Source organism: Armigeres subalbatus, chromosome 2, assembly GCF_024139115.2.
Source record: "Armigeres subalbatus isolate Guangzhou_Male chromosome 2, GZ_Asu_2, whole genome shotgun sequence".
Lineage (NCBI taxonomy): Eukaryota > Metazoa > Arthropoda > Insecta > Diptera > Culicidae > Armigeres > Armigeres subalbatus.
The window spans coordinates 214,854,809-214,870,849 of NC_085140.1; the positions used below are offsets into that span (position 1 = coordinate 214,854,809).

A 16,041-nucleotide genomic window follows, 5' to 3' on the forward strand; every position below is an offset into this window, starting at 1 on the left:
CCCACCATAGATGGTACGCAGCACTTTCCTTTCTAAAACTCCAAGTGCGCGTTGGTCCTCCACGAGCATCGTCCAGGTCTCGTGTCCGTAGAGGACTACCGGTCTAATTAGCGTTTTGTAGATTGTCAGTTTGGTACGGCGGCGAACTCTATTCGATCGGAGCGTCTTGCGGAGTCCAAAGTACGTACGATTTCCAGCCACTATGCGTCTCCGAATTTCTCTGCTGGTGTCATTTTCGGCAGTCACCAGTGAGCCCAAGTACACAAATTCTTCTACCACCTCGATTTCGTCACCACCGATGCAAACTCGCGGTGGGTGGCTCACATTGTCTTCTCTTGAACCTCTTCCTATCATGTACTTCGTCTTCGACGTGTTGATGACTAGTCCGATCCGCTTAGCTTCCCTCTTCAGTCTGATGTAGGCTTCCTCCATCTTCTCAAAGTTACGTGCCATAATATCTATGTCGTCGGCGAAACCAAATAGCTGGACGGACTTATTGAAAATTGTACCACTCGTGTTAATACCTGCTCTTCGTATTACCCTTTCCAAAGCGATGTTGAATAGCAAACACGAAAGACCATCACCTTGCCGTAACCCTCTGCGGGTTTCGAAGGGACTCGAGAATGCCCCTGAAACTCGAACTACGCACATCACTCGATCCATCGTCGCTTTGATCAACCGTGTCAGTTTATCCGGAAAACCGTGTTCGTGCATTAGCTGCCATAGCTGGTCCCGATCGATTGTGTCATATGCGGCTTTGAAGTCGATGAATAGATGATGTGTGGGCACGTTGTATTCGCGGCATTTCTGCAGTACTTGGCGAATGGCGAACACCTGGTCCGTGGTGGAGCGTTCGTCCATAATCCCAGCCTGGTACTGCCCCACGAACTCCTTTGCGGTTGGTGCTAGTCGACGGCATAAAATTTGGGAGTGTACCTTCTAGGCGGCGTTCAGCAATGGGATTGCGTGGTCGTTGATACAATCCAGCTTATCGCCCATTTTGACGATGGGCCACACGACACCTTCCATCCACTCCTGCGGCAAAACTTCCTCCTCCCAAATCTTGGTAATGACCCAGTGCAGCGCTCTAGCCAGTGCCTCACCACCGTGTTTAAATAGCTCTCCTGGTAGTTGGTCAACCCCAGGGGCTTTGTTGTTCTTCAGCCGGCCAATCTCCTCCTGGATTTCCTGGAGATCCGGAGCCGGTAGAATTATGTCCTGCGCGCGTTCTCCCAGGTCCATCACCATACCGCCATCTTCGTCTGCCACATCGCCATTCAGGTGTTCTTCGTAGTGCTGCCGCCACCTTTGGATCACCTCACGCTCGTTCGTAAGAAGGTTCCCGTTTATGTCCTTACACATATCAGGCTGTGGCACGTGGCCCTTACGTGAACGGTTTAACTTCTCATAGAACTTTCGTGTGTTATAAAAGTCAATTTTTATTTAGTTATTCCATTTTGGACCATGAAATGACATACCATGATTACTATACGCTGGTCAATGATTTTACACTCATTGAACTCGTAATTGACTAAATAGTAAACTAATGAAAAAAAGTCAATTCTATTATCCAGAGCGAAAAATGTCACACAGCATCAGGTTTTAATATTTAATTTCAAATACTAAATCAGGTCATTAGATCTGGAACAAAATCTACACCGGCATCACAATGTCTTCCACGGTTTTATGAGTACTTAACAGAGGTTGTTTTAATCACTTCTTTCGGTAAGTACTTACGTAACAATGCATTTCAGATTGGCATTCGACTAGTTTAGCCGAGTCCGACACTATCTATTGCATTGATAATGAAAGTCGTACAATTTTGATGACAGCCACATAATATTTTATACAATCAATTGAACAGCTTTCAACTTCCTTCGGCCACGAAATCCGTCTCCATCGAATTGGTGCGCGGACGGCTTTATTCAAATTGAATCCACCGCACGTGACGCGAATAGGAATCACGTGTGATGGTTTCGGCAGTCAAACGTTTAAGCTTTCGGACTGTGTGCCTGATATAACCGTGCAAATTTAATCGCCACCGATGTGTGTAGATGGTGATGACACGGTTCGGCGGGTGTAGGAGGGCGATGGCGTTTAATTGAGGCGACAAATGAATGTACCTACCGAGTAAAAGTTTGGCGTCACACTTTGCCCACAAATATTATCGGATAATCAAATTCATAAGCAAAATTCGTAGTCCGCTCAAACACTTTCTTTTAGCTTACCAAAAGGGATATGCGAGACGTGAAGAATTGCAGTCTGAGGAGGTACCTACACAGCTGTAGGAGAAACTTTTTGGTGAATTCCCGTCAATAAGCTGCGAATTGTGGGGTGGTACCGAGCAAGACAAACGGGTTGTTTCACCCCTTCAAGGTGACTCTCATAATCACAATCGATTGAATATAATTTTGAATTTTTGAAAGTCATGCATTTTTTTTTGTGATTGTGAGATGACTCTTTTTTGTTATTTTGTGAGATTACCATCATAGGGCCCTATTTTGATATTTTGGCCAACTCTCAACAACTATACAAGATCACCCTTTTGGGAGGCCTCATGTGGCCAATTATTTTTAGCAAAATTTCACCAAATTTGGTCAATAAAAACCCCCCTGATTATAGAACAAAACCTACCAAAACCGTCATTTCCCCTAGCTCTTCCTAAGTAGGAATGTACATAGAGAGCTTATCAAATTACGGAAATTTATAACTAAGGCAAAAACTCTTTAAGTTAATTTGACGAACTTCACAGTCGAGCCTGCGAGATACCAGCGCGATACTCTATTAGGAGAAATGTGCGACAATGGCTTGGGAGATAACGGTGCCAAGCACACCAATTCAGAAAGAAACATTCTTTGATTTTCACTAGTTTTGTAAATAGTGTGTCTGCACGTTAAAATGGTTTAACATATCGCTTCATATTGGTTCCTCTTCTTATTATTGGCATTATATCCCCCATTGGGTCGTTGTCTCATCGCAGCATATTATTCATACAGCACTTCCGCAGTTGTTGACGACGTGGTTTCTAAGCCATGTTACATTTTTGCATTCGTATGTGATGCGAATATCATGAAGCTAACTCGATGATACGATGGGCATAAACCGGGGAAGTCGAGAACACAGCCACAGTAACGTTCATTCATTTATGTAGCTTACATCTAAACACATAACATTGAATCAACAATTTGACGCCACAATACACGGATCGAGGCCACATCTCTCCATCCTTGATTGCACCCCACGCCCGCTAAGTCGTTCTGCACCTGCACAGCCCACCTCGCTAGCTATGCTCTGCGCCTTCTTGTGCCTGTCGGATCGGAAGCGAACAACATCTTTGCAGGGTAGCTGTCTGACATTCTTGCAACATGCCCTGTCCATCGTACCCTTCCGACGTTAGCTAGCTTCTGGATACTGGGTTCGCCAAGGGGTTCATCTAGGGGTTCGTTACGTTTGTTTAAGATTTTTTTGCCTTTTTTTTGGGTTGTTTCCAATACATTAACGGAATAATCTTACGAATTTCGAATAAAAAATCGGATGAACTTCTCCAGAAAGTTTTTCCAAAATATTTGTTTGGAAATAATTTTCGGATTTTCCAAGGAATTCTTCGGATTTTCCAATAATTCTTTGGAATTGCAAACAGAAACTCTTTGGAATTCCCAAAGAAAATTGTTTGGAAATCCGCAGGAAATCCGTTTCTGTTGAGTATTTTTGAAATTCACACAGAAAATTCTTTGATACAAATTGTAATTGTAAAATAATTGTAGAAGAATGCGACTGGTAGAATAAGTGTTTTAACGTTGGCTTGCTCAGTCCAAAATAATTAGGACGGAACAGACTCGGGCTGAAAGTCTCCCTAATACTATATATAATAGTTTGTCTGTCCGCTGACTAGCCAATCAGACGTAGCACGCGGGGAATTCACACAAAAATAAAATATTTGACACTTCAATTTTTTTACTATCAGATGCAGAAAACAAAACCATTCACAACCTTAGACAAACAGACACAGCATTTGATGAAAAAAATCACAGACAACAGACGTTGAAAATTTTGATTTTTTTCAATGCATTAATTAATGAACCGTTTATATTGAGAAAAAAAAACCACTTGCTACTCCGTCCACAAATAAACTAGTAAAGACATAAAAAAATAGGACGGATAGTTTAGCATGGCCAACGGTAAAACAGAAAGTTCTTCAGAATATCCGTGAGAGACTCTAAGGAGTTTTCAAGGAAAATTCTTTGGAATTTTCACGAGAAATTCTCCGGTATTTCAACGGAAAGTTCTTTAGAATTTTCGCGGAAGATTGTTCAAAATGTAGATTTCAGGAAAAATCTTTGGATTTCAACGGAAAATTGCTCGGAATTTATTGAATTGATCTTCCGATTTCTACGAGAAATTCTTTGTACAGTACAAGCTCGATAACTGCAAGTAATTTAACTGCAATGCTTTTAAAAAGTAATTCGATTGTTGCAACAGTTATCGAACCGCTGAACTTCAAAACAATGTCAAAATCTTTGATAGCTGCATTACGCTGCACTTCTATTGCAGAAATTCGCTAAGACGACATTCGCTAACTGAAACGTAAACATGTTGCAGTTATCTAACAATTAGTGCATAGTTCATAAGAAATTCTTGGGAAATTACATTGACTGAAATCAAAATACGCCCGAAATGGTAATTTGGCCGAAAAGTCATTTTCCCCAAACAGGTCGTTTGAATAGGTCATCACCCCAAAAATGCCATTTGTCCGAAATGGACGTTTGTCAGAATTACTGAACAGACAATGTGGTCAAAAATGTCCATCCATTCGACCATCAAAAGTTGCACACCTCCGGAGTCAACTTCCTTGGTACATTTGTTCATAATTTTGGTCATCTGAGTCGCGTCCAGAGCTCTTTTTCCACTTCTCTTAAGCTTCCGCTCAAGGATGTTATCGATCATTTAGTAATTTGCGTTCGATCATTTAGTACTTTGTCCATAACTCATTCCAGAAGCTGAATTTCAAAAAGTGTTGTATGGTGGACTTCTAAAGCCAAGGTTTTTCTACAACTTTGCCTAATGGTTCATTGTTTGAATTCCACTAGTAACGGAGTTATAGCTATAGTATCAGTAACTTAGACTAAATGATTACAAAATTCCAATCATTTAGTTTAAGTTACTGCAACTAGCGCTATAGCTCCGTTATTAGTTGAACTTCAACAACGAACCATGTGGCAGAGTTGTAGAAAAACCTTCGCACTAGAAGTCCACCATACAAGACATTTTGAAATTCAGTTTGTGAAATGAGTTATTGACAAACTACTAAATGATCGAACGCAAATTACTAAATGATCGATAACATCCTTGCTCCGCTTCATTACTGCCCAAAATGTATCGATGGGCCGAAGTTGTAGCCAGTTGCGTGGATTTATGTTTTATCGATGAAATAAATATTCGTTATTATCGCGGTACCACTGGATGACTTCCCGGCTGAAATGGCAACTCGCCAAATCTGGCCAAAACTTCACGGGCCCTTTATGGGCTTGTAGCATGTATGACATTACCCTAATAATTGTGAGAGACACTTGAAGACCAGATCATCCATTTACATTTCAACAACCCCACGAACAAACATGTGGTAACAATTCGTAGAAGACCACACTAGCAGTCAATTACCCGCAGAGACAATTCTCACGCAAAGAAAACGCATATGCATCAGATACATAAATCAGTTCAATGGCACCAAAAACTTTATGCAATAATGGCTATTTTTCCAGCTCAAATTACAATGCGACCCAAGCGCACTGCTGTGCTGTTACCAGGACGCACCAAATTTGCCTTCTCCTTTAATTATTTTCTACCACATTCAAACTGACTTCAAGTGCCTCCCTAGGTGAGCTGTAGTTTAAGATCCGATCAATAAAGACATTCTCAGTTCAACTTTCAAACTGAACGCGTCATTCTTGTGGAAAGAATGCCAGTGCAATAGAAACCACATGATGTAAAGTTAAAACATCCCATATGGCGACCGTGACAAAGAGTTGATACTCTAGTGAACGTGGACATACAGATCAGAGTGATAATTAAGAGTTAGTGAAAAATTCCGCATAAGGATGGGAAAAACTAGTTCGAAATCCGTGCAAAATTCTGGAGACCCACAGGTCAATATCCAGAACACCTTGGAAGTGCACGAAGAGCTTCATCAAGCGCATGAGTTCAAACTCATGATAATATTGTGCGTGGTGTGTCTACAACTATTCGTTATGGTGTACAAACTAATCAAGAAACATAACCGCACGCAGGCACTGAAAATTGCTAGATCAGTTGCCAACTTACAAAGTGTTTAGAAGCGTTTTCTGCTGCTGTTCATCAAAGTGTACCAGAATTATTTCTGCGCTAAAAACATTCGAGTGGTGAAAAGACGTTAAGCTAGTAAACAAAGCAACAACATCGGCCGACGCAGAATCATGCAGTGATTATAAACGTTCTATGGTGATGTGTTTATCTAAAGCGTAATGAAAATGGGATAATTACTATGCCCCAAGAAAGCAGTGTTCCTGTGACCCTGTGACCCCAGATTGGCATCCAGCGATGTACATACCGACCGGTGCGAAGACGACGACGTACGATTCAACCTGTGCGACGAGAAGAACCAAAACTGAAGGACCTCATAAAGCAGACGTAATGTAAGTTTTTTCTCAATTTTTAAGTTCAACAAATAGTGCAAATGAGAGACATATATAATAACTTGAAACAAATTTACTTTGAGCTAAACCATAAATCGGAGGTCAGATCCTCACATAGGTTATTATCTAAACAATTTGAGAAAGCTCAAAATTTATTTTGGATTATCATTAAAGCTAAAGAGGAATCCAACAGTGAGGAAAATCAAATATTGTTTGAAAAGAGCCAAACATATTCCAAAATTTGAAACTATTGGTCGAGAAAAAAAGAAAATCAGAACTCATTTCTTTCAAAGCTGCTGCTACTGCCATTATTTTCGCGAAACGACTAAAAGAAAGTGTTACCATGACATCAATATTGGAAATCGTTAAAACCATACCGTCGCTTATTCCGCAATACAGTGGTGATGGTGAAAATTTAAATAGCGTTATTGCAGCTCTTAAAGCATGCAAAGTTTTGATAACCAATGAAAACAAAGCTGTGGCCATCCAAGTTATACTTTCACGATTCGAAGGTAAAGCTAGATCTGCAGTGGGTGATAACCCGCAAGATATAGGGTTACTGCTCCTGGACTTCATCTCATAGCTCCGATATTGGTCTCACGAAAAACGAAGCAATGAAAAGGTATTTGGTTTGTTTATTATTTTTGTGATTTTTTTCAACAGTGAACACGCATGTCACAAAAAGAAGCGATGAAATTGGTGCCAGGTTTGTTTGTTTCGCGTAGAGATGAATATAATGTTCAGTTAGATGGAAAACGGAGCAGTTCCCTAGATGAAATCATACAAAATTTGACCGAAAAATGTTCAGTAACAATACCACCTGAAACGATAGTGGCAAAACTAAATTCTATTAGACAAAATGGCGAAATAAACAAATTTACTGACCAAATCGAGAAACTCTCGTTAGATTTGGAAAGAGCGTATATTAATGAGAAAATTACAAAATAACAATGCGATCCAAGCGCACTGTCGTGTTGTTACCAGGGCGCACCAAATTTGCCTTCTCCTTTAATTCTTTTCTTCCACATCGAAACTGACTTCAAGTGCCTCCCGTAGGTGAGCTGTAGTTTAAGACCCGATCAATAAAGACATTCTCAGTTCAACTTTCAAACTGAACGCGTCCTTCTTGCGGAAAGAACTCCAGTACAATATAAACCACATGATGTAAAGTTAAAACATCCCATAGGCTTTATGGAAGGTAGACCGCGGTTTTTGAGACATTCCTCCTTGTACAGCTTCGAGTCCATCGTCTTGTTCGTCACAAACAGGTTTTTTGCTCCACAGCTGCGTATCCCTTGCCAAAATCATCTGTTTTTTTTTGCAAGTTTGTCCAAAAAGCAAACTTAAACTTCGCAGGAACTACTCCTCGTGCCATCGCCATATAGAATTTTTGGCTAGGAAGCTGTCCGAAATCCATTTTGACGTAGGTTCCATCGTCGATGAGCAGGATTATCAACGTGGGTGTGCCGATTTTTTTCTCTTCTTTCGGCTTCCATCTGGAATAATTTTGAACTCGCTGCATGAAACATCGTGAAATTCATACCACAACAAGTGGGCGCCTAGGTAGACAAACCGCTGTAAAAGAATTCTTGCAGCTGTCACTTTCTGTGCCGCTGCAATACAATAAACGATTACGGATTCTAAATGGACATAGCTTTAGAAGCGGCAAGTATTCGGCAAAACTTTTCCCGAAGATCTGGACGAGAGAGGTGAAAGTCAAATTCAGTAGCCTTAAAGCCAAAAGTCATCTAACCAAATATTATTAAGCCATATTAAACGTAGGGGAAGGAGGGGCAATATGCCCTAGCTAAGCATAGACTGCTTTCATGCCTTAGCTACAATGATTTTCACGGGTGTTTCTACCTCAAGCAACAGTTAAACAATATAGCTAGCTGATGCCATATTAAAATAAGGGGAAATCTTAATCATATTGATAATATTCACATTTGAAAAAAGTGGTGATATTTTGTTGCCGGAAAACTCATGAGGCAAAACGCCTTTTAGCAGGCAGCTCTTAGGTTAGGGAACAACGTACCATGCGTCGGCACTACACACTCAGTTCAGCTCGGCATATTTTGATTCTTTTGCCGAGATCCGCACAGCCGAGCGCTCGGCTAGTGACTTTCTGCTGATATCTCAGCTGAAAAATTAGTTTATTTACTGCGGCACTCAAAGGAGCCATTGTAAACATACGATCATTCAGCCGATATTCCAGCAAACGAACTTAAACCGAGATTTGCACAGCCGAGATCGGTGGAAAAATTTAAGTGTGTACAGCATTCTGGTATGGACAGTGCATGGAGACGCGAGTACATTGTAGGATAGTTCCACTAAGGCATTTTGCCACGCCGAAATGTTAGATGTTTCATCAAAATGTGGAAAATTTCGGTTTTTCCTACATTCCTATCTATTATTTTGAAACTTTTTCGCCTAACCTACATAGTTTCACGTCTAATTTTATTAAGGCTATCTCAAACATGGTTAATATAAGTGAATACCCGAAAGCCGTTTTGCCCAGGGGCGTTTTGGGGCATCTTCCCTATATCCGAAATTGTTATCAGGACAAAAATGGTTTGTCCGAAAATGTATTTTGGCCGAAAAAGACATATAGCCGGAAGGGACATTCGGCTGAACTGGTAATTTGGCCGAAAATTTCGTTAGACCGAATAGATCATTTGATCAAAAATGCCGTTTGGTAGGAATGGTCATTTGGCAGAAAGAGCCATTTGGCACGAAAATGTCCTTTCTACAAAACAGCCCTTTCGGCCAAACGGCATTTTCTGCCAAGTGACCCATTCGACTAAACGACTTCTTGGCAAAAAAATCTTAAAAATCAAATATACTTTTCGCAGAAAATGCCATTTTCTAAAATTTTTCAAAGCTACTATGGACATTTGGTCGGGGTTCAGCCAAACCACACCAAGCGACAATGAAAAATTACCATTTTTCTTGCACAAAATTTCGTGTAGCAGATCCAACTGATCTCAAATCGTATCGGATATCCTTCTACCCTATAAATGAGGATATCCAACAACAAATGTGCGCATGAATTAATATGAATGACTCTCGGTTTTCATTCTACCACAGATAACAGATATTGAAGCAGGAGCAAGTTTTATTGAAACTGTTGTTTAAACTTTTGAACTGATATACGTTGACACACTACCGCCATCTACTCAACTGATTGCGGATGTTCATACGGACGCAACCATCGAATACAGCCAATACGAGCTGCATTTGGGCTGCGTTTTGCACTGAATTGATCGTCGCGCCATCTCCAAATGATTGCCAATTGTATTCCTAATGTTGAATAGATTTGAATCAACGGTTGCAGTTGTTTACACACGTATCGGATAGTAAACTCAATATCTGTTATCTGTGATTCTACGAACAAAATATCAAAAGTCAGTTAAAAAGTCAACAGGCACGAAAGTCTATCATTCTAACGAACTGGTGCCCAAAATCTTCACACAGTTTTGCACACCATCCACCCTTGCTTTGATCAGTTTGATAAGGTTCCCAGAGAAGCTGTTCTTGTCCATAACTTTCCATAGTTCTACGCGGTCTATACTGTCGTATGCCGCCTTGAAACCACCAAACAGACGGCATTTTTGGAGGATTTGCCGTACAGTAAAAAAGTAACGTAGTAACAGTTAAGTAGCTCACGGTATTTCAGCTACATACACTAGCACTAGAAGAATGAACAAATGCTGTCATGAGAGGAAATGTAGAATTTAAAAAAATTAAGAACAGCAATAGCAAACGAAATTTTAAATAATTTTTAAATAACGAAATATCACAGACAAACAGACATAACACATTGAACATTCACTCATAAAATTCATCGTCGTTCAAACACTAACGACATCTGTTGATTCCAGTTAGTTGGGCAAATCAGGAACCAGATGGCGATTATGAACAAACGTCAAACTAGTGCAAATACGATGCGCACGCCACGAGTGATCGATTAGCCATCTAATGATTATTTGAATTGACCAGTAAATCAGTGAACGATGTAATATGTCTGTTTGTCTGTGGAAATATCTTTACAATAAACATCAACACTGGTGCTTCCTTCGGGGTCATTTCAAGTAAACACATTATCATCATCATCATGTTAGTAGTATGATATCCTCAAAAGTCTAGCATCATGCTTTAAACAATTACCAAAAAAATCTATTTAAAATATTAGAATTATTTTGAAGATCACATCATTGATTAGCATAATACAGAATTTTGAAGAGTAACATAAACAAATGGTATGACAATTTGAATATCGTTCGTTGTGCCTATATGTAGCATGTGCCAATTCGAACTTCAATGCTCCGTTTCTCCCTACAGGTACGATTTGCGAATCTAAATTTGCAAATCAAGGCACATATCGAGGAAAAAATACAAACACTTAAAAGACAAGAGTGTACATTTCTAGGTAATACATAATTAATCATCCCTATTTATTGACACTTCGAAACTGCAACTGCACCGGTAGCTACCATTTGGATGCAAATTATTTCAACGTTTTTTTTTTTTAATTTACTCGTTGCACTTGTTATCGACTTCCTATGGTGGCTCTTGCGCTGGACGAAATGTTCGACAATGTGTTCCTTTAATGCAGACGAGTCACAGAGAATACTAAATGATGGCCTTTGCGCGCACGAACTGGTGATGGAGAAGATACGCCGGCTCAGGACTACCATCGAAGACAATGCAATTGGCACACAAGGCAATTTCGTGCAGGTCTATCTTAATTTGCATAGAGAAATTTCGATCGTTTTCGAGGAGATTTCGCACTGGGGTGATGAGATTGTTTTATTTGACCAGGTAACTCTCCTCTGGCATCAGAAAATATTTATAAAAGTTATGGATAATTGGAAATGTTCGTTTAATTTCAGAAAAAGTCGAAAATAGAAATTGTTAGCGTACATGAAGGCAACAATGGAATGAAAACTCGTGAAGATGTCGAAAAAGAAACAACCAAATGTAGTGTGGTTAACACAGCAGTATTAGATACTGAGGAGGCAGTTTTCAATTTCTATAAGTTAGGTTCTTTTCAATTATCACATACATTTTTTAAATAATGCTAAAATACATTGCGCCTTTCAGGAACCATACATTCAAACCTAATCTATTTTGGAACAAATGCCATCGCCCAGCAGGGGTAGGAGTTGCTCCATGGAAGCATGATTCTATTGAGCAGCCCATAATCTACATTGCTGGTGCGGAAAGTAAAGTGCTATACGTGATTAATGGGTAAGTTTAAATCCAAATTACACGCAAATTAAGTTTGAAAGTTCTACCACAAACGCCCGAATGACATCAGCCTTACCCTAATGCTCGAAATAGCCATACGGCGGAAAAAGACCATTTGCCCGAATGAATCAACCGCGAATCAACCAATCAATCAATCAATTAGTACTTTGAAAAAAATCAAGTAAATGATTACTTACTCCATCTTAATCCGCATTTGCACGAAATAACACTCAAGAGAATATTTTTTTTCCTTTATGGCACGCAGAAAGTGTAATACCTTTATGTTAAACCATTTCAACTTGTTTTTATTTCCTGTTAAGCATAGTCATTTGGCATAATAATGCTGATTGAAATTATGGTACATAAAGAAGGAATCTGTGGGGTTTAAGTAGATTGCCTTCAGCGTGTGTTCATAGATTCACATCTCAGCGTGCCAATCGGCAAGCAGCAAGCCATGACTCTGCCTCTTCTTGTCTGATCTCCGCGGCGTGCACTTGCATCCTGTCATTATTTCCTTCCGGCCATTTAGGGTTAAACATTTTGGCGATTCTACCAGACTGCTTTTTGGATCCTGCCGCTGATTTCATGAGATAAGTTGAATTCAAGTGGTTAAATTGTGAAGAGTGATATATTTTAGTTTGCAAAATCATAAGACACGCCCGGAAGACCGTAGGAATGATTTGTGGTTTGCAAAATCACAGGACGCGTCTCGGAAACCGTCGGAAATTGATTTGTGGTTTGCAAAATCACAAGAAGCGTTTCGAAGACTGTCGGAAAATGCTTTGTGGTTTGCAAAATCCCAAGACGCGTCTCGAAGACCGTCGGAAAATGGTTTGTGGTTTGCAAAATCACAAGACGCTTCTGGAGGACCGTCGGAAAATGGTTTGTGATGATGCATCTGAAAGATCACTGGAAAAATGATTTGTGGTTTGAAGAACCACAAGGCTCGTCTGGAAGTCCGCAGGGAATTGGGTTGTGGTTTGCAAAATCACAATGCGCGTCTGGAAGACCGGTCGACAATGGTTTGTGGTTTAAAAACTATGATGCGTGTCTGAAAGGTGGCCGTAAAATGTATTGCAGTTTGTGAAACTACAAGGCCAACGGAAAATGGTTTACGGTCTAGAAAATCTCAAAGTCCTGCGAGCACTGATTTTGGTTAAAACAAATTTAGATTTCATTTAGCCACTTGGCAGCGTAAGTGTACATGAGAGTACCGGTTTAGTAATGATATAACGAAATCTGAGAAAAATGGACAAATATTCTAAGCTGCACTGTTCCAAGCTGTTCGGAAAGCCAAATATATTATCTGGAAATTTATCTTGGAATGTACTGACTTAGTCATAGCGTGAATACCTGTAGGATCCGATATCTTGGTACAGATAAACTTTGATATAACGTACATATCGATTTCAAAGTTGTACGTTATATCGAATTGTACGTTATATCGAATTGTAGACCAGAAATTTCTGAAAGAGTTGCTGAAAAACTGAAGGAATGTCCTAGTCAATTCCATAATGGATTTCCTCTAGGAAGCTCTGAAAGATTTGCTGGATGATATTCTAGAGGAATTTCTGGAGCATTTGTTAGCAACTCCTGATTTTTTGAATCTTTTTGCATCTTTTTTAATTAAGTTTAACACTAACAGGAATTCCTGAAATAATTTCTGAAGATATTCCTCAAGGTATATCTGATTCCTACGTGAATTTTCAAAACCTAAAAAAAATTCTATAGGAATGTGTGAAGGAATTCCCGAACGAATCCCCTAAGGCAGCAATTCTCAAACTGGGATACATGTACCCCTGGGGTACCTCGGACAAAAATGCGTAATGGCGGATGTATTACAATTCCAATAAAAACTTATTGATAAAGTTTTGATAATTGTTTAACTTTTGATTCTAAAACTTTGTGTTGTATATAATATGCATGTCGATCAGTAAATCAAAGTCTAGTTAATCTTGCCTACCACAACCAGCACAGTGTAAGAAGGACTGTAGTACAAAATGTCAAAAGAACAAAACGACGAAGCAATAAAAAAATTTGAATTTGAAAATCTTTAATGTAATCTATTTGATTGAGAAAAGAAAATGTATAAGCATCCGTACCAAAATCTAGAATCTGAACGTTAAGAAGCCCCCATTTGAATGGCTTGAAAGGTTCGAAAGCCTCCTTTCAAGAGGCTCAAAAGCCTTCTTTCAAAAGACTAGGAAACCTTCTTTCAAGAAACTCAAAAGCCACCTCTCAGGAGCCTATAGGCTCTTATAAGAGACCTCCTTTCAAGAGAATCAGAAGCATCCTTTCAAGAAGCTCGGGAACTCCTTTCAAGACGCTCGGGAGTCTCATTTTAAGGAACTCGTACGCCTTTTCTTAAAAGGCTTGGAAGCCTCCATTCAAGATTCTTAGAAGCCTTCTTCAAGAGGATCAAAAGCCTCCTTTCAAAAGGCTACGAAGCCTCCTTTGAAGAATATAAAGAGCCTTCTTTCAAGAGGCTCGGATGCTTCTCATTATTAAGGCTCAGAGGTCTCCTTAGAGGCCCTTTCCAAATGGTTCAGAGACCTCCTTTCAAGAGACTCGGAAGCCTTCTTTCCAAAGTTTCAGAAGCCTTCTTTCAATAGGCTCGTAAGCCCTTTTCAAGAAGCGCGGAAGCATCCTTTCAAGAAGGGCTAAAAAGGAGGCTTTCAAGAGACTCAGAAGCCTTCTTCAAGAGCCTTAGAGGCCCATTCCAAATGGTTCAGATGCCCCCTTGGAAGCCTTCTTTTAATATTCTCAGAAGCCTTTTTCGAGAGGCTTGGAAGCATCCATTCAAGAGGGTCGAAAGCCTTCTTTCAGGATAATCGGAGGACACTTTCCCAAGTAGCACAAGTTGGACAGAGATGGTTGCAGCAACTTGATTATGACTAAATCTGGTCACATATGAGTTGCAATGGCATCTGGGCAATATTTTTTCTGCTAGGGTTTCAAAAGCCTTAGAGGCCTTCTTCCGAATGGTTTAGAGGCCTACTTTCAAGAGTCTTGGAAGCCTTTTTTCAAGATTCTGAGAAACCTTCTTTCAAGAGTCTCGAAAGCCTCCTTTCAAGAGCCTTAGAGCCCTCCTTTCAAAGGGTTCGGAAGCCTCCTTTCAAGAGGCTTGGAAACCCACTTCAAAAAGCACGAAAGCCTCGTGTCAAGAGACTCGTGAACCTCTTTTTGGAGCTTGAAAGCCTCCTTCAAAGATTCTCAGAAACCTTCCTTTCAAGAGGGTCGAAGTCCTCCTTTCCAGAGACTCGGAAGCAGCCTTTCAAGAGGCTTGGAAGATTAATGTATAAACAATTTGAATTGGAAAATTTCACGGAACAACTTCAAAAAACGTTTTTCGATAGAAACCATGTGAATGATGGAGAGCCATTAATCACTTTAGTTCTCAGATCTTTCTTAAATATATCTTATTAGCAACGTCATTACAACGATAAAAATAAAGGGTACCTCAATGAATTCAAAAATTCAATGGAGTACCTTTCAAAAAAAGGTTGAGAACCGCTGCCCTAAGGAATTTTCGAAGGAATATCCGAAAGAATTACCAAAATATTTTCCCTAGGTATTTCTAAAGGAAAGACATATTTAAAGGAATTCGTAAATGTTTTTTTCTAAATGAATGACACAAAGAATTTCTGAAAGAAATCCATGAGAAAATTTTGAAACCCGAAGTAACTCCTGAGGTAGATTCTGAAGTAATTCTTAAAATTCATTCTTTTAATTTTCGAAGGAACATCCGGAGGAATTTACACAGGATTTTAGATTTATTTCCGGAGGATTTTCGATGAAGTTCCTTGAGGAATTTCTGAAGGAAATCTTGAAGTAATGCCCAAAGAAATTCTCGGAAAAATCTGAGCATGTCGGAAATTCCTTCAGGAGTTTCTTTTAAAAATTCTTCAGGAGAACATAAATTTCCCATGAGTTTCTTTGAATTTTATTCTAGAATGTTGAGGGGAATTCTTCCGCTAATTACGGAAATTATTACTCAAAGACTTGCCGAAGGAATTCTTGCAGCAATTTCCGGAGGTCTTAGGATGCTTTTGAAAGAAATTAAAGAAAGGAAGATGTGGAAGTATTGACCTAATGTGTTATGGAAATTTCTAAGGAATTCCCG

General features: G+C 39.7%; 1 protein-coding gene across 1 annotated transcript in view; it reads left to right on the forward strand.

Annotated features, from left to right (window-relative positions):
* Positions 1–16,041, forward strand: part of LOC134211623 (RING finger protein nhl-1-like) — a 35,800-nt gene that overhangs the window by 10,649 nt on the left and 9,110 nt on the right. Inside the window, exons 6-9 of the mRNA XM_062688689.1 lie at positions 11,010–11,097; positions 11,284–11,489; positions 11,561–11,706; positions 11,772–11,918. Of these exons, the coding sequence (XP_062544673.1) occupies positions 11,010–11,097; positions 11,284–11,489; positions 11,561–11,706; positions 11,772–11,918 (587 nt within the window). The remainder of the gene's footprint in view (positions 1–11,009; positions 11,098–11,283; positions 11,490–11,560; positions 11,707–11,771; positions 11,919–16,041) is intronic.